The sequence below is a fragment of the Strigops habroptila genome, chromosome 2 (assembly GCF_004027225.2).
Source record: "Strigops habroptila isolate Jane chromosome 2, bStrHab1.2.pri, whole genome shotgun sequence".
Classification (NCBI taxonomy): Eukaryota; Metazoa; Chordata; class Aves; order Psittaciformes; family Psittacidae; genus Strigops; species Strigops habroptila.
The window spans coordinates 98995173-99014756 of NC_044278.2; the positions used below are offsets into that span (position 1 = coordinate 98995173).

The 19584-nt window shown below is 38.5% G+C and overlaps 1 protein-coding gene across 4 annotated transcripts in view; it reads left to right on the forward strand.

Moving 5' to 3' along the window:
* DCLK1 (doublecortin like kinase 1) overlaps nt 1-19584 on the forward strand; it is a 244224-nt gene that overhangs the window by 161905 nt on the left and 62735 nt on the right. For all 4 annotated transcript variants that reach the window (XM_030476083.1, XM_030476084.1, XM_030476082.1 and 1 more), the window contains exons 5-6: nt 2997-3113; nt 15211-15305. In XM_030476083.1, the coding sequence (XP_030331943.1) occupies nt 2997-3113; nt 15211-15305 (212 nt within the window). The remainder of the gene's footprint in view (nt 1-2996; nt 3114-15210; nt 15306-19584) is intronic.

Here is a 19584-nt window from a genome sequence, read left to right on the forward strand (position 1 = left end):
TTCGTGGTCACTGCAGCCAAGGCTGCCTTCGGCCTTCACATCTCCAGTGAGCCCTTCCTTTTTTTGTGAGTGTAAGCAGAGCATTTCTCCTCACTGGTTTCTTTATCACTTGGATCAGGAAGTTGTCACTGATGCTTTCCAGGATCCTCCTGCACTGTTTATGCCCTGCTGTGTTGTTCCTCAGGTTCATTGAAGTGTCCCCCAGGTGGACCAGGACTGTGAATGTGAGGCTACTTCAAGCTTTGAGAAGGAAATTGGACTAGAGAACTTCTCATGTCTAGCCTGGATTTTCCTATGAACCTGTGATGATTGTTCATTTCTCAAATTATCATATAAACATATGGTCATCTGTGTTCCTGCTCCAGTGGAGAGATTTAATGTTCAGCTAGCTGTGAAAGGTGGCTTCCTCATGGGATGATATGCCACTAGTATAGGGTTACTCAAATAACAGGTCATGGTCTATATGTAGCCCATCAAGACAATTTTCAGACTACTCCTAAGATCACCCTTTCTAAGGAGACTGAGTGAAGAGTGGTCAAATGCCCTAGTGGGTGCAGCCAGCTGCCAGCCTCCCTCTTTCCCAGAAATGGTAGCACCCCTCCATAGCATGTGAGCAGGAGCATTTGTTGCTGGGAGAGCAAGAAGATGGTTGCAAGATACTTTTAGCCTATGCTGTTCAGGTCACCCACACTTTTCTTGCACATGTGTGACAAACTTCAGATGAACTATAATAACTTAAAAAAAAATTGGTTTGTTTTCATTTCTGAAAGGGTTGGGTGAAAATGATATAAGGTTTGTCTTGAGTATTGTCCTCAACAGCATTATATCACTAGGATGGAAAGATAACCTGAATGTGCATTTAATTGCCTCTTCTTTCCTTTCATACCACTTTTCACCTTTCCAATACTGTGAGAGGAAATACACATTCAAATACAGAATCTTACCTCTACCCTCATTCTAACTCTGGGTGCTTATAAGGTATTGAGGGAACTTGGATGAGTATTAATACTTGTAATAAGATGAGAGTTAAGCTTTAGTGTATAGCATGAAATGCAAGAGAGGGATGTAGATAGTTGTTTTCTTTATATGTTGGAAACAGAAAAGCTTTTTACACAGTAAAGTATATTACAAAAAGTAGCTAGCCGTTTTCTTCATGGACTCTTCAGTTTTTCTACTAAGCAAATGGTTATATTCTAATGGTTCTAGCTTGATTGGGTCATTCTACTTTAGTCTCCTTGTTTGCTGACCATTAGAATATTCAGTTCCTTTCTTGATGGATTCTTGTAAATGGGTCATACACTGGGATTACATCCTAGTTTTATAAGGTCAAACAAGTTGGCTGCTAGGTGTTTGGGCATTTAAAATCTTTATTTACAATAAGGTAAAGAACCTGTTAACATTCCACATGTATAGATGGTTTCTGGAGCAGCTGATATGCCAATACATCAATGTAAGGTGCCTGCTGTGGTTACCTAGTGGAATCTAATTGAAAGCTTTCATCTGATTCCTCCTGTTTTCAGTTGATAATTTCGTCTTGCAACAGAGTAAATGTTTTTCTCCGTTTCCACTCATTGTTCAGTATAAAATGAGAGTAGTCATCAATGAATCACATAAAATGTCAACAGAAAGAAATAAGCTACTATTGGGCATCAGGAAGGTGGGAGAGTTTGAGAAGAAAAGCTTCTCTGGGAAGACTGGGGCATTTATCTGGCTCTCTAAGGTGTGCTGGATGTTCCCTCAATAGTACATCAGTTCTTGCTTCTATTTCCTTCAAGAATTTGACAAAAGACAAATAGTTAGGACAGCCAAAAGAAATACATTTCATTACATCATTCTCTGGTGGATATGTTTAAGTTATTTAGTTATGCTCAATTTTATTTCTTTGTTCTCTAATCTGTCTAAACTATGTTACAGACTCCACTGATCTGTGAAGACTAAATAATGTGCAGACTTGTACATGGTATTTTCTGACTAGGGAGAAAAAAAATCTTGTTTCTCTTAACCTATGTTGAGGAACCTTAACCATGGGAAGAAAATGGGGAATAGGTCTGATATAGTACTATATGTTTACTGGTGTATTTTTAAACAAATGAGGTATACTGACATCGTCAGGTGAAGACGGTATAAGCATTGCTGCAGACTTCTAGTTGTATATTAGCTAAGAAGCGAAAATCTGTTTTTTCCTCAACTGTATAATATGTCTGGTGATTAATTCAGTATCCATTATGAGTGCAAGACATCAGCATTATGCACACTAAGTTCTTCCATCCTCAGGCCAAGAACCATTTTGCAGGCATAATGCAAGAATGCCTACAGAGCTGTGTGGGTGTATATAAACCCTAACCTGAACATCTTGAAGTGTTCTCAAGTGGGAGGGTAATTTCGCCTCTTCATTGATTTTACTGATGTCTCTTATGAGCAAGTAGTGCCATTTCCCTCAACCTGTGATGAATCGCGTGTGCTATACAATGTGGGCTGTTGCTCACCGGAGGATTAGGCAGGAGCAACAAACCTGCTTCACTTTCTTCAAATCTTTCATGAGTGACAGACACCTGCATCATCTTGTACAGTCTTAACATTTTGGTATATAAAAGCAGCTTTCCAGTTCATCCAGAGGAGACTGCCTAGGTCGACAGAAGTGCTTACATTTCATTTGGATCATTTACAGAAAAAACCACTTTTGCTGAAATCCTCAAAAGCAAATAAATTTTATGTGTAGTCTAAGCACTGTTAAATTAACCTATCCTAAGTACCTGCAGTAACCATGGTATCTGAAAGTCTGGATTACTGCAGCAGTTCTTTGTCTGGGATGTGGTACATACTGTACTTGGATTTTAGTGGAGCCATTTATACAGATTTTATATTTTCCCATAAAACTCCTCAAGGTGAATGAAAACAAGCGTGGGCTAAATGTTTGTGCTTTTCAGTGTTCTTTCTATTGCAGAATTTTGCTGGCTTTCTTAATTGCTAAATTATGCAGTTTCTTTGTCTTTTAGAATGTCGGGTGGTGAAATCCACTTCCTATACCAAAATAGCTTCGACTTCCCGTAGGAGCACCACCAAGAGCCCGGGCCCATCCCGACGCAGCAAGTCTCCTGCTTCTACTAGCTCAGGTAAAGCACATAAGAAATCTTCCTTAACAACAGCAATCAATCTGTTTCAATACAATTGACAATGTGTTTAAAATTCCATGTTTCTGAGGAAAAACATTGTATGTATGAAACAGTCCATAGTAAAAATTCACTTGTTTTCTTAGTTGTATCTATCTGAGATGAAGTGTCTTCCCAATACAGAATGGTTCTTCACTGTTCTATAAATCATGATCTGGCATTACCATGGTTCAGTTTATTTTCTGTGCATAATTTTGGTGCCAGTACCTAAAGACTGACAAAAAGAAGGTATTCTTCGTACTACAAACTGGATGAGCACAATGCAGAAAGTAGTCCAAGTTACACAGCATAAGTTCTGTGGTTGATTTTGCAATCATCTTTTGTATTTTGTTTCTGAGAGTGTTAAGAGGCAGCAGTGAGGAAAGGATAGGTTGAGGACAATGAAGATATTGAGGAAAGAGGGGCAGGGCAGAGAAAGAATGCAATTACAGATGTGAATGTGAGGTGCAAAGATAGCTGAGGAGCAAATAAGTCAGAGTTGGCCTAACAAGTCAGTGGTACAGGCTGGAGAAGACACAGCAAAAAGCTTTAGAAAGTTCTGTCTGAAGGGCCTTGATTTGGCTGCCTTTGCAATTGCTCCCACTGAACAGTGCATGACTAGTTCCCCCCTGCAGCTTTTTCCAAAGCAAACCAAATAAATAGGCAAAAAATGCATTAGGTAATATGCCAGTATTGGTGCCTAAAAGTACAAATAATACTTGGTGTGGGCCAGTTGAGTAGACCCAATCCAGCATTTGCAGCATTGCTTGCGAATATGGATTTTGCAAAAGGCAAGAGTTAGAGCTGTCTGAAAGCCACCTCACTCTTTCTGCCCTAAGTCTTCTGCCAAGAGGGAAGTGAATATCATACTGGGACCTACATCCAGCACCATAAGGTCTTTATAGGGAGGTGATGATCACAATGGTGCTTCTGGCTGGTTTCACAGAGGCAGGGGCATGGGCCAGCTGGAACCATATGTTTTTACAGGAAGACAAAGTTGAGAAAAAAGTGTTTCCTTACTCACAAGAGGAACGTGGGAGAGACAATGAGATAAGGCGTAGATGTGGGTAGCAGGGCTGGGGGACAACGTGCCTTGTACGCATCGTAAGAACAGCTGAAATAGAGAAACCTGAAAAGAGGTAATGGGAAGAAGTATCAATTGCTAGGAAGAAGCCCAGAGTAGCACTTTCTTAAACATATATTAGGTAGCTTTCTTTGTAGCTAGGTGGAACAGAGTTTAATTTAACTTCAGCAAGGGAGGCCCTTTTTAGCCTGTGAATGTTATGGACTCTCTCTGGTTTTTTCCTATTAAAGAGTCATTCAGGAGTACAAGTAATGGACACTGAATGGTGTATGTTCATTTCTATGTGGAATAACTATCCTGCTATGCATAAAAAATGTTTCTGCCATGGGACTAGCAACATTTTTACCATGTTGACTACATGATGCCTTGTTGGGTTTGGTCCTGAGAGAAATAGTACTGGTTTTATTTAAAAATGCAAGGGAAGGGTAGGTAAGTAAATCTTAATTTCCTGCAGGTCAGTTTTATGGCGGGTCTGAGGAGAATACCATTACATGTTCAATCACTGCAAAAGATCGGGGGATTATTTTACAGCTCTTAAAAAAAAAATAATTTTTTTTTTTTATGCCCCAATAATAATGTATCATTAAATTTATAAGAAGAAAAGAAACGGTGTAGTGGAAATATTAAAAATGCAAACCATTTTGGATGGTTCTGTGCTGATGACAAATTTACCCATCTTAAAAATATCCTACATAAAAACAATAAAATTACAGGAAATAGGCACATACTAGTTTGTCAAAAGATGGTCCATGACCTTGCCTGTTTGACATAATCATTTGGACACTGTAATTAAAATTTTCTTAGAGAAAGACATCAGACAAAGCCCTACAGGCATTTATACAATGCCAACAGAACAGTCTGTCAACTGTTAGGAGCATGGGTGAAGAGTTTGACGACTGTCTCTGTAAAGAATTGCTTCCTAATGTCCAGTCTTAACCCTAATAATAATATAGTGTTATTGTGATGTAGTGATATTGTGGTATAGTGATGCTAACATATCATCACTATATTCTATTTTATTTTAGTTATTAAACTGTTATTATACTGTTAGATATTTTTCTTTCATTAGGGATAAACATAAAAAATACTAAAGAAAAACAATAGATTCTTTGCTCAGATCAAAGATCATCCGCATTCCAAAGTGAAAAGGTGTATCATTTTGTGAAGAGTTATATCATAAAAGAAAGTTGAGAAAAGTAGGGGTCAAAGGCAGGTAGAAAGCATTATTGATAGTGTACCCTGGAGAAAAAGCAAAGCAAGCTTTATGGAGAAGAGCATGTGGCTAATTAGAAAAAAATTTGATTCCTCCTGTTTGATTCTTGCTGCATTTTGAAAAGGCTATGCATTCTAGCTACACAAAAGGATCAGAGGTCTGCCTCAGTCATCAATTCATGCCCATATCAAAATGATACACATGGATAACTACATGGGCCAAAAAAGGAAAGTTGCATAGGCAAAGACTGTGTTAAAAAAAAAAAAAATCTCAAATTTGGATATTGAAACATTATTTTATTTCTTAACAGGCACAGGGTAGCTGATTGGGATTTGTTATTTTTAGAGTTAATGAAGGTACAGTCATTGGGTCATTTCCCCATTGTTAGGGAAATGGATGTGGAAGTGAGACTGGGACATGTAGACAGTCTGCTTTGATTTAAGCACTTAAATTTCATCCTCAAGAACTATTTCCTTTCTTTGACATAGAATTTCAAGTGGTAAGTGGATTAAACCAAGTTTTGGCTTGAACTAAATGTTTATAAATGCAATGAAGTCTATGAATCCCTTGTTCTGAGCAAATAATGGTATGGTTAATGAATTTTCCAAAATTCATCCCAGTAGCTTTTGAAGTTGCTTGCAAAAATCAAAGAGGTTATTTTGTGGGATTGCTCAGTTTATTGGTTTTCTTTACGGTCTTTGTCTCATTTTCACATCTCTAAGTTTGAAGCAGTATCATTTTATCAAAACTCGTGCCTTGAAGATAAATTCAGAAATGTTAACAAGTGATTTTTAGAGAAAATTCTCCTTGAAGGCCTGAATGTCCCCTCTCCTGGATAAGCCCCCAGGCACTGGGGGCAAGCGGCTCTTAGTGACATTCCCAAAGATTTTAGGTAACTTCCACCCTTTGGAGGTGCCCTTCTGTCTCCATTGCCTGTAAAGGTGGCATCCTCGTCAAGCTTGAAATCCCTGTACAGAACCTGCCATAAAAACACTGTCCAGCTTTGCAGGTACATGGCTATGGGAGTAATGACATGGGAACAGTGGGATAAAAAATACTGTCCTACAGGCTCTGTGGACAGTCATGGCAGCAAGGGAGAAAGAGTGGAGCTGTGAGTGAAAAGCAGGCTTCAGGTTCAGAGAGAAAGACCCTTAGCAACACCAGAGGCTACATTAGTGCTCAGTGCCACACAGGTTCAAATCTGTGCTCTGGTCAACTGAGGGCAAGGTAACACGTCAGTCTGTAAGGGAATGGGAGACACACTCTTCCTTTTTTGAACCATACAACCTTTAGTGAGCAAAAAAGCTGCACAGAATCACAGAATAGTTAAGGTTGGAAAGGACCCTAGTTCCAACCCCACTCACACTAGACCATGTTTCCCAAGACACTGTTCAACATGGCTTTACACCATTTCTTGACATATTTAAGAAGAATGTATGCTTTTCCATAGGTAGTGTTGTTCACCTTTCTTTCTTCCATCTTTGCTTTTTTTTTTTTTTTCCTGAACAGAGCATATGTTAATGTGCTTAGATTTTCCTGGTAGCCTCCCTGACTCCTGAGAGCAGATGCATCCTATTTCTATATAAAAACACAGAATACTTTTTTCTTAAAAGAGTACATGCAAGCTAGGAAGGTCTGTGGTAAGGGCTGACTTCTCCATCATGTGTTTTGTTCAGTTTTTTATTTACATCTGACAGTGTTCCAAAACAGTACCACAAGACAGCAATTTCGCTGCAGGAGGATTGCTTTCTGGTTTTTCACAAATGCATTTGAGGCATCTGCTTCAAAATGCTTTCAGTCTAAATAGAAAAAAGAAACAGAGAAAGATAGTGTGACCTCCCAGGCGGGCAGAGGGCTGAAGTCTGGTTCCAGGTTGTACAGATAATCCTGCCTCTATTTAATTTTCCTGATGTCTTCTTAAAGCCTGTAAAACACTTAGATTATTTTTTTTTTATTTTTTGGTTTGGTTTGGTTTGCTTTGGTTTTTTGGTTTTTTTGGTTTTTTTGTTGACATCATATAGTATTTAGGAAAGGACATCATAACAGAGATGTTGAATTTCAGTGAGACCAGGTATCAGCTTGTTCCTGGTGGCTGAAAATTATGAATGTCTGACAGCTATTTAGTAGCTGTCGGCTTCTGTCCAGCTACCAATTAACGCCATTGGTGGCAGCCTCAGTGCAGGTGGAGAGACAACAGGTTTGAAGAAAGCAGTGCTTCATGATTATTAGTTTTAATCAAATCAAGAGCAGCATGAGACTTTTGGAATTATTGTACCCTTGGTCCATTAAGTTAAGGAAAGATACTGCATTTGGATGAACTCTCTTTAAGCCTCTGAAATCTCAACTCTAACTTTCAGGATTTGCTCTCAAAGATAACTGTTTTCTTTTTTTTTTTTTTCAGTTTGAGCACCTCCTTTAAAATTTTTTCCTTCTCACTTTTCCTCCTCTCTGAGCTATCTCCCGTTCCCCTCAAATTGTCACTCAAAATATTTTCGATGCTTGAAATCTTATTTCTAACAGCAACTCAGGTTTGGTGTTGAGTTATTTAGGAGTTTCAGTTTAGTGCAACAAGCATCTATTTCAAGAGTGACAGGGTTAATACGTACCTGTTCCGAATGGCGAAAGCAATGTGTGTGAAGAATGGATAAAGTAGGTGGTATTAACAAGGGCTGTGTGGTTGTTGTTTTTATTTAAACTATGAAGCTACAGGTCAGACTAAAGCCTGATCAAGACTGTAGATGTTGCCTAAAGAAAAAAGTGGTTTAGGGTATGGAAATTGGATCTTACTGAAAGCTTCTCTAGAGCAGATGCCTGTGTTTTTCTCAGCTAGTTAGAAAAAAGGAAGTAGATGTGTTCCTCTGCAAAAAAAAAAAAAAAAGCTTTCATTTAGTTTGATAATTCATCCCTAGGCCATTATCCAGAAACAACCCTTCTTCAGCCACCTGACTCAAGAAGGTCTTTTGGATCCCAAAGGAAGGAACACGATGTATCATATTGTCTTTGGCGAGGTCACATGTTTTTATTCACACTGTTATAGGTACTCAGCTGACAGATTTTGTAATAAATATGCTGAAGCAAAACTTTCCTGAAGCCAAGAGTACAAACCCATGGGAGCGATGGAGTCATCCTACAGACGCAGGGATTTCCATATTATTTTTACTTTGATCGTGGCTTCCTTTTAATTTTTTGTTTATGGTGTTTGTATTTGATACAAATCATTAAAAAATTAAGTTTTATCATTTTATAGCCTGTAACAAAAAAAAAAAAAAAGTTAGTAAGAGAAATAGGTTTGGCCAGACTAAATAGTTTAACCTTCTTAAAGGATTAAAAAGTTATATTGCATATGAACATCGTCATAGTTGGTACTCATTCACAGAGACTGATTTGGGAATCCTAGTATTTCCAATTAGGCAAAACAGTTTGAAAGAGAGATTTTTATTAAATCTTATATATGTGTAGATGCTCTCGTCATTAGATACTACATGAAATTAGCCAAGATCATAGATGTCAACTGTACTCTAATGAAATGCAGAGAAAAAAACAAAAGGCATTTACTCACCTTCTGAGGCTACAAAAAAAAACCAAAACAAAAAAACCAAAAAAACCCCAGCATTGATTCCAAGGAACTACATTTTCAAGGAAATCTCCTGCCTTCTGAGATATCGGGCATGTCTGCAATGTGTAGGTGTCTGCAGCTATTCTCTGCTTGATAGTGCAGACATAGCTGACTTCAGGTTGAGGTAGAAGTGCTATCATAGTGGCCACTCCATGGAGATCAGCATGGGCTGAGCTTGTGAGGGGTTTACAATCCCTGCTGAGCTTTGCACTGCTTGGGTTACATTGTGCAGCTACCAGAGGTACTAGTGACTTTTAGGAACTCAGGTATTAGTGGCTGCTGGGATGGGAATGTAAACCTGACCTGAAGGTGACCCTTTCTGCTGACATTTCTAATCTGTTGATCTGTTGATCAGATGAATCATAGAATCATAGAGTCATAGAATCGTAAGGGTTGGAAAGGACCTTAAGATCATCTAGTTCCAACCCCCCTGCCATGGGCAGGGACACCTTGCCCTAAACCATGTGGCTCAAGGCTCTGTCCAACCTGGCCTTGAACACCGCCAGGGATGGAGCATCCACAACCTCCCTGGGCAACCCATTCCAGTGCTTCACCACCCTCACTGTAAAGAACTTCTTCCTTATATCTAATCTAAACTTCCCCTGTTTAAGTTTGAACCCGTTACCCCTTATCCTGCCACTACAGTCCTTAATGAAGAGTCCCTCCCCAGCATCCTTGTAGACCCCCTTCAGATACTGGAAGGCTGCTATGAGGTCTCCACACAGCCTTCTCTTCTCCAGGCGGAACAGCCCCAACTCTCTCAGCCTATCTTCATACAGGAGGTGCTCCAGCCCTCTTATCATCCTCGTGGCCCTCCTCTGGACTCGCTCCAACAGCTCCCTGTCCTTTTTATGTTGAGGACACCAGAACTGTACACAGTACTCCAAGTGAGGTCTCACAAGAGCAGAGAAGAGGGGCAGGATTACCTCCTTCGACCTGCTGGTCACGCTTCTTTTGATGCAGCCCAGGATACGGTTGGCTTTCTGGGCTGCAAGTGCACACTGCCGGCTCATGTTAAGCTTTTCGTCAACCAACACCCCCAAGTCCTTTTCTGCAGGGCTGCTCTGAATGGGTCTGCGAAGCCTTGTCTTCAGTGGCAGACAGATCTTGTATCTGCATAACTTCATGACACAAACTCTAGAGATGATTGAATGTAAAAAGGACAGTTTTAACACCAGTTGAAACAAATGCAGTACTGGCTATTTGGGATTTTTCTCAACCTGTTGCATGCTAAGGTAGAACTTAGAAAGCCTTGTCTTTCTGGGAAGTGATAATGAGGGTGTTTGCTCAATGTGGTGTTCTGGGCAAACTGTCTTTTGGAATGAAGACAAAGATGATGAGATGTATACAAGTAGAATACAAAAGCAGAAGGAATGAAAACGCAATGTATGGTTTGTTCTCTAACTACTTTTTAACTACATAATCTTATTGAGACAAAAATGTTGTTTTGGAGAGGACAGTGACAAAACTACAGGAGTAATTGAGACAAGGTCAACTAGTGATCTTGTATCACCATTTTCTAGCTAACAGTTGCTGAATATGACCTAGACATGTTGTGATTTCTGTAAGTAGTTTTTCAGCTTAGCTTGTCTCAGTCATAAGTAAGTTGTGGCCGTGAAAAAGCCTGCACCATTCCTTTCCCTTTGTCTCCTCTTTCCTCTTTGCACACATACTTGTGTTTGGCAAACTACTTTTGTAAACACAGAGTCATCTCTATCTGTTCTGTAGAGTTCAAGATGCTAACACATCAACAGGCAGTTTTATAGGAGAGTATGATTTTATTACAGTGCAATGGCACTGGCAGCTTCTCAGACTGGCACTTGATACGTTAATTCAGCTTTGCTCACTTTTTGGTTTACTTAATAAAAAGATGCACTATCAAAATTTATTTATTGGAATGCTTTCAGAGTATTTTTTGTTTATAGCATTTTCACTGGTTTATAAACCTCATCATATGAAAACATATTTTGCATTTATCTCAGTAGATGATGGTATCCAGCTTTAGTGTTCTATTTTGTGGGAGTTTCTACCTTCATGTGTGTGCCAGGTGCTGGAAAAACAAAGACAGGTTCTTGCCCTGTTATGCATCCTCAGCAAGAAAGGACAGTAAGGAAAGGAGTTCACAGTTAAGCAGTTGCATACATCTGCTCAGAGCAGACACAATAATTTTGTTATTGTTTTAGCCTTTTAATACAATTTTTACCTGTGAAATTCTGAACAGATAAATCTTTTTCATGAGACAATGGGAGGGTGCCGTGTGTTAAGCCAAAGTCTCTGACCCCTGCCATTTTATGAATAAAAAGTGACAAGAAACCTCTTGCCTCACTCAATAACATGATTAATCACAACAGTGATTTACCAATTTCATATGTCTTTATCTACATCAAGGTTCCCTGTAGGCATATGTGCTGTATCAGTCAGTGAGAAATGCAGTGCAGATACTGGACAGGAGTGCAGTTTCCAAACAGAATGCATTCCACCTAGAACTGGATTTTAGAGCCATTTAGACTATATTTCTGTACTTATCTGGAATACATTATTATTAAAAATTACAGATTTTATTCACACAACTATTACGATGCTATCTGGTCATGAGTGGCATATGTAAGAATGGTATAGTGATTGTAAATGGAGTTGAGGAAGGGGATCAGAATTAGTCCAGTCTCTTCCTGCTGCACAGCACCTAATATCAATTCTATTTGAAAATAGTGTAAGGACTCAAAAAGAACTAGATTCAGAGGTGAAATGGCCAGCAAGCCATATACAAGGTGATACAAAAGGAGGGCCCCTGGAGTGGACTGGGGAATTATTCGCAATTTTCATTTCTTCCTTGCTGTGATGTCTGTCTTAAGCATTACATCAATAATATCAATAGTAATGTATATCTCCAGGTATGCAGAATATAATTGTTGTCTGAAGACAGACAAAATGATGTGCAGAGAGAGTTTGTTCTGACAGAACTTAAAGCCTAAGTAGACAAGTGGTAGAGATGATATGACTTGTCTGATGTTCTGCAGGTGCATATACAGAGTTGGGAATAGAATCCATGTCACCCAAGTCTTTGCTGAGGTTGACTGTAATGTAGACTCTGTATGGCCTTCAGTCATCAGAGTTTATTTAATGGAGTTCTGTGCTTGGAATAAAAGCCACCAAAATTGGTAAGTGGGGAGAATTTTGACGATTTTGCTTCATATCCAGCATATCCTAAACCTCTAGGTATGTGGGTTTGGATTCATCTTGCCTAACTGTAGAAGTCTACACTGCAGTGAATGCTCCTAGTACATTGTTCATAAGGTCTGTTTTAGATGATTGCCTGGGGATGGTACAGCTCATGATATGGCAGCAGCTTGGTTAAAATAAGGTCCATAAAACTACTTCAGATATAGAAGCCAATAAAATAGGTACCTGAAAATTGGTAAAAGGAATCTCATCCCCAGTGCTAATTGTCATGTCTAGAGTTTCCTAAACAGCTCTCCATAAGGAGACCTTGTACACTCACAAAAATCCTGGTATGTGTTTTAGGTATTTACCACCTTTGTATTTTGGAATGGATAAGGAGGTGAGCAAGCTCCTTTTAAATCTCATGAGGGCCTTGATCCATTAATTGTGCTCTTGATTTCACATATTACAGACAGCCAACACAAGCACAACTATCATAATTTCCCTTTTTAAAAAGTGCTGTTGGGGACAGCATTGGTGCTTAGCTTAAATGCTTTGGTGGTGGCAAGTGTAATTTTTAGGATTTATAGTACTTTGTTTTTTCATCTCAAGTAAATACTCATTAACATGGTACATGTGGGAAGTACATCAAGAGTTAAATACACCAATGCATCTATTTGTCTAGTTCCACTTTGTAGTCTCAAGTCTTTGTCTTCAGGACAGAATAACTGCAATAGTAATTCTAAAAAAAACTATTGTTGAAAGTTATGGGGAAGGAGTCATTCTATAAGCAACAGGAAATGGTGCCTGGTGCTACAATGTTTGTTAAAGTGTATCTATCTGTTGCCTTAAGTTTTCTTATAACAATAAGACCTAAGTTGGTTTAAAGAGAAGGCAGAGCACTAGTATTGTTATGCAGCAGTCTTGAGGACTAGCTCTGTGTGAATAGTAGTAGTTTAGTATTAGCTTCTAAATAACACCAGATTTGTTTACAAGAAGTCCTTTAAAACTTTAAAAGTTTGAGATTCCAAAAAACTCTTTTTTTCATGTCCTCATCTTGCCCTTTTCTTAAATGTTTTCAGAAGTATTGATAATAAATTTTATTTTAGTAATTTTGGCCAGACATATGGGGTGCTTTGCTGGATACTGTATGAACTTCAGTGAATGTGTCCATATGCGTGTGCTTTCCCACATACACTTAGTTAGTACAACATTTGAATCAGTGCTGATATGTGCAAACCATTGTCCTCTGTATAAAGAGAATCCAAAGCCTAAATAAGCGGAATGGTTTTCTAGAAAATCAGCCTATTGAAATCCTGTTAATGTGTCTTGTTGTTCCTATGGTTGTACAAATATATTGCACCTTTACCTTGAACAATGCCTTGCACAAAGTGATGTTGAGATTTGATCACTTATAGCACCCAAGCACTATTAACTGATCATTACTTATCATGCAGTATAATGTGTTTTATTGATGTGCGTGGCATGGTAGGTACACATGTTTCTCCCTTATAATGTGTAAGCCCATTATTAACCAGTGAGAACAATGTATTATGTAAAAAGTAAGAAAAATCTATTAAAAATCCCTACTGTATTATCCAAAGGAATTAGCATTTGCTTGATTGCCAGTCAGCCAAGGTTTTACAAGAGTTATAGTCATTTTGATTTTCGGATGAATCATTTGGTATATTGCCCCCAAAGGCACCTCATTATGATTCAGTGCACAGCATAGAAAATTGCCTCGGCTTTCGGGGCTCCATGGAAAGCGAGTGGGGGTTGCGGTGGCTCAGCATTGTGAAGCAGTAGCATTGTGCTTAATTGACACCTTTGATGTATCCCTAAGACAGCACCTGCACCTCCCACTGCTGCTCTGAAGACGTCAGCCTTACGCAGAAAAGGCTTCTGCTTATGAATCCTGCATCGCATTCAGCTCACTCTGTGAGCAGCCCCAGCTATCCTTAACTAATCCCATTGCTTCTCAGTTTGGTTACAGCTTGGCTTAGTACAGAGCAGGAATTTTGCTGCTTGCTATTATCAGGTTAAACAGTAAGATTTTGTCCATGTTAGAACACATAGAAGGTAAGTCAAATGCCTTGTCGATACCCTAGTGTGTAAATATTCTCCTAAAATTCAGAATCTGGGAATCTGATTGTTGATTCTTTTTTCCTGGTGCTGATAAATGTGGACTGTGATATAACAATTGCTTGTTAAAGAATGTTTACATATATGTGAGATACACGCTTTGTAGTGTTTCTATCAGTGATTCAGTATGAACATTATTGATAGCCTCTCGTGTTCTTACTTTGTAGTAGAATTCTGTCCTCTGCTGGTATTGTTTTGTTAATTGAATGGATAACATCACATGCATGCAAAAGATGCTTCTAAAATGATCAGCACTAACATATATGAAGGAACTTACCTATTTGAGAAAGTGGTGCTTTGCTGTAAGTCATACTTATTTGCCTCTAAAAAGCCCTTCTGGGTTAAGTCTGAGGTGATGTTTGGGTCAGATAGTATTGCAAAAATCTCTTCAGATGAATGAGTGAGGAGCAGCAAGCAGCTGATACATTCTTGCAACCAGTAATGCTTTTAAATTTTGGTGGGTAGCGCTTCAAGCCATAAGGAAATTGAATTAAAATGTTTACATTAGCAAGTGTCTGTTAAGGTTAACAAAGAACCTTGCTCCCTATCACTTTCAAGCGCAGGAACAAATGCAGTGTAAGAAAACATGATCATGTTCTCTGCCGTTGACTAAACAGTCTTTTCGGGTTTGTTGATCACCTGCTTGGCCTCTGTATAAAAATTGGCTTCATGAACCAAAACTCTAAGGCAATAGTTCTTTTGTGAATTACCTTATTTAATGTTTAAAACATTAAGCAAAACCAAATTAATCTGTTCAACAAAGAATGAAAAGAAATATATTGATTCAACTATTTCTTTGCTTTAAATAATGCCTTGTATTTATTTTTTCAATTTATCGTTCTTTTAGTGAATGGAACCCCTGGTAGCCAGCTTTCTACTCCCCGCTCTGGGAAGTCTCCAAGCCCATCTCCCACCAGTCCAGGAAGTCTACGGAAACAGAGGGTAAGGAAATAAGGAAACTGATTTCTGAGCATGGCTGGGGAGATTCCAGCATAGGGCTTGTTATCCAATAGACTTCTCCCCACTGATTCCTTGTGTGTAGAGTCCTAGGGTGGAAGAGCCTGGCTACAGTCCTTGTTGTGTTTTTACAACACACTGAAGTGGAATACAACTGCTCTGTGTCTGTCAAAATGCTAAGTATGCTGCGAATTTGTTTTTCCTTGAGGGGAAAAACAGGGATATCTTTCTCCTATTATACAAAACTTTTGTTTTGTTTTAGTTTCTTTTACCAAATGTTTCAGAGCTGAAAGGAAATGTTTACATTGTCAGAGACGTATTTTGTTTTGTTCTTAATTTGCCATGAGCATTATGTCACTTACAAAACCTACAAAGAGCTTTGATTTTGAAGCAAGGTGAAAGAATGCAGTGTGGAATTTAGAAGAGGATTAGCTGTGATATCATAGCCTTGTGCAGTGAAGATACTATCAGTACCAAGGCAGCATGAGACTTGTCAATCACTTTGTTGGACCAGAGTTACTAGTAGCTGTAGGTTCTCCCTAGTTATAACCTATAGAGGAATCTACAATGTACCTAAGCATCAGGAATTAAGTTAGTACCAATCTTACTGCTGTAACCTGCTGACAAAATATTACTCGTTCAACCCAAAAGGCTCCACATGCTGATTTAATTAACTATATCTGTTCAAAAGCAATGGGACAGATGTCTGTGTATCTTCTCTTCTGCTATTTTCTAAACTGTGATCTGTTCTCAATGAAAGCTTCCCTAAGACAGTACTCTGTATCTCAGACTTGTTTATAAATACAGTTTGAACACATGCTTTTTCTGGCTTTTCAGTTTTTAAATAAAGACATAATTTGTGTCTCTCAAAGTAAGGGGATTAGGTACAAGATTGACAGTGCTGGACTTCAGGGGCTGGTGCAGACCTGCTTCCCCAGATAAGGAATAGCTGTAGCATGGCATGACTCCCTTCTAGCCTGTGTACCCTTCTTGCTGTCCAGTAGATACCAGAGAGCTGAGGAATTGTGCCTGCCCAAGTCTTACCTCAGGCTGGGATAGAGCCATGGGTTTCTGCATGACTAGTTTATAGAAGTGGAAGCCAAGTGTGATCCTGCAGTATAGAGAGAGCCAGAGAGTGGCAGCTTGAAACCTCAGGGTAGCGTCATGGTTTTCATCATCTGGTACACAGAGAGTAAAGATGCAAGTTTCTGTACCAGGGGTAAGCTGATACTAAAATCTTCTTGAATGCTATGTCTTACACTACTGTTTGTTCTTACTCTCAAAGCTTATTAATGAATCATTAATAAGTCACCAAACAGGGAACAGAGTCTCCCAAATGAATTATACGTTGGTGACATAAGTGTGCCTGTTTAGATGGATGATATCAGTATACAGTGGATTTTCATTTGCTGTAAGGCTGTCTCATTTTATTGGTAACTTTCCTAAACTTCCTTCCCACCACTGATACTTCTCTCCCCACAGTGAAGAGATGTTTTTCTGTTAACGTTTGTGGGTGGGTGAGTGGGAACCATGTGGTCAGCACAAGTAGACACAAGGAGGTTTTGGCCACAATTTTTCTGCCTTTCAACTGTGAAGAGGAGAGTAGATGGGCTTCTCCCTATCCGGGTTCCTTATATGGAAGTGTAACAGGATCATTGAGTGGCAGTATTATGGATGCAAAGGGCTGTGTAATGGTAACATCATCACGTTGATAATTCTGTAGAAAATAAATATTGAAGTAAATGAGAGGAGAGATAAGACATTTTTAAAGAGTTGAATTCCCTTCTCAGATATTCATATCCAGTCTCCTTGACCTCGGTAGGGGACCTTTCCTGCTTGTCTGGCTTTATTTTGGACAGATTTTTTTTTTTTTTGCCTGATGAAACATGGAATACATTCATGTAAAAATAGATCACAATCATGTAAAAATACATTGCAATAATATTATTTAGGTTACAAAATCAACTATTCAGAACTTCATGGATGGGAACTTTACACTTGCTCTGAGAATTTATTTCAGTTCCTTTCATGTTTAACTTGTGAAGTGAATGAGCTAGAAGTTTAATGTAAAAACATATGATTGTGTTGTTAAAGGTCATAACGTGTACTCCATTGACTAAATTAGTTATATGAACAGCCATTATGGTGCTTACTAATCTTAATTTTCATATTAGCAGTATAAATGGTGTTCTGTTTGGTTTTAGTACCAACTTTTGTATGTTGCCATTTATATTTTATTTAGAGGACAGGTGATTTTATGTACAATTATTTTCATAAACCAAATTTGAACCCAAAGCATTTTGCTTTGTCTTCAATGGCTGCAGATACAGGGCTGACAAGGCACCTGTGGGATGGTTATTCCCTAAGAGATTGTTGAATTGTCGGTATCATGTGATAGACCTACAAGAGAGGAGACTGATTTCAGTCCCTGCCTTGCCCCCAGTGTTTCAAGGTGAGGTATTCCTGCCCTGACAGAAGAGTGTTGGCTGCTAGAGCTACAGTCTGGGGTTGGAGGTGATGGCTGGGCTTCTGACTGGTCTGGGTTTCTCTTTACATGGTGTTTGAGGGAGTTACTGCTTTAGAACTGGAATGCTAGGTCCTGGAAATGCCAGCTCAGCTGTGTAAGTCGGTTTTTTTCTGCCTCTCTGTTGGTTAGAGTTAGAGGAGTGCCTGTTCTCTTGTGCTGCCAGATACATGGGATGCCAGTGGTGTATACTGAGTCAGGAAGGCAATAGCAAACGCTAACTCTAGCATAGCCTGATTCCCCTGTATGTAACTAATCCATCGGCTCTTCACCATCCCTAGCTGAGTGCTGCAAGGGAGTTGTAGGCTTAGTACATCAAAATGCTGAGGGGTCTGGACAGGCTGACAGGGTTTGTCCTGGGAAGTACAGGTGAGGGGAGGTCATGCTTTTGAATTCAGAGGCACAAAAGCGAGGTACTTGCAGAAACTGGGGGATTTCTCCCTCAGAATAGTTAAGTCCTGTAAAAATAGTAGAGGTGGTAGAATTTTCCAAAGAAAATATTCCATCTAATTATAGGGTTCATTAGGCAAATTAAAATACGGATCAATCATTTTACTTACTGGCCTTTGATTGAAAGCTTTCCATTGATGTAAATAAAGCCAAAAATGCTGCTGTGGTACGTGCTCATGAAAGCAGTACTCTTGTAATCCTAGAGATAAAATTTTTCACCCTCAAAAGCCACAACATAAAAAGATGAAGTTTTTTATCCTTTCTCACTTGCATATGTATGTGATTGAGTTGTTTCCAGAAATTCAGAAATCAGTGGAAGTTACATTTTTATACTCTTGGGAGAATTTCAGTCTATGTTTGAGGAAAGTAAGATTTGAAAGAATAATTTCATGGATGTAATACAAGGACTTCCAAGTGAACTAGGAACCATTTATCAGCTGCCTGAGCTAACTGTTAACCAATTATCAGCTTCAAAGTATTTTAACTTGCAGGATGTGTACTATAGCTATACTTTCCTGTAATTTAATTCTTTCTTTATATTTATTCTTAAATAGGAAATTAAGAATTTTGGTTTAAAATTATTATGTACTTAATAGTGTATTTCCACAGAGGATTAAAACATGTGAAATTCAGATTTATAGCAGTTGAAATAGAGTTATTGTGTTGCACATGCGTATAGTTCCTACCACAACAAAGCATGGTTAATGACCCAGATTCAGAAAAGGTGACATAACAATCAATATCATAACAATAAATATACATAACACATTTTATTTGACTGGCCTTTATAATGCTTTATGAGCTTATTTTTACTCTGTCTTCTAATCAGAGTAATTATTTCAATTAAGGTAGACACATACTATTCTTCATGCCTCATTTTCTGTTGCTTGCCATTATCTTAAATGTTTTTTCTACTTGCCTAAAGCCTACAACCTATAGAATAGTAAAAAGTAGATTTAAGGTACCTCTTATCTAATCAGACAGAGTTGAATTCTATGTATATAAGTCTTCTTTTAGTTATATGTGGCCAAGAAGTCTTATTCATTCAGCAAGTTTTGTCTTTTTATGAATCTATGCAAAATAATAAATGGGTTCTTATATTTTTCAGAAATATAGCTCTTTGGCTAATTATAGGCAAGGAAAATTCTTGCAGAAAGGAAAACTTTGAAAAAGTTTCAAGTATTTAAAAGTATATGAAAAAAAAACCCCAGAGAATATGATACTGAAATCTCATGCATGATTTTGCTTTAAAACGAGAGTTTAACATAGAGTTATTAAAATAAGCACAAA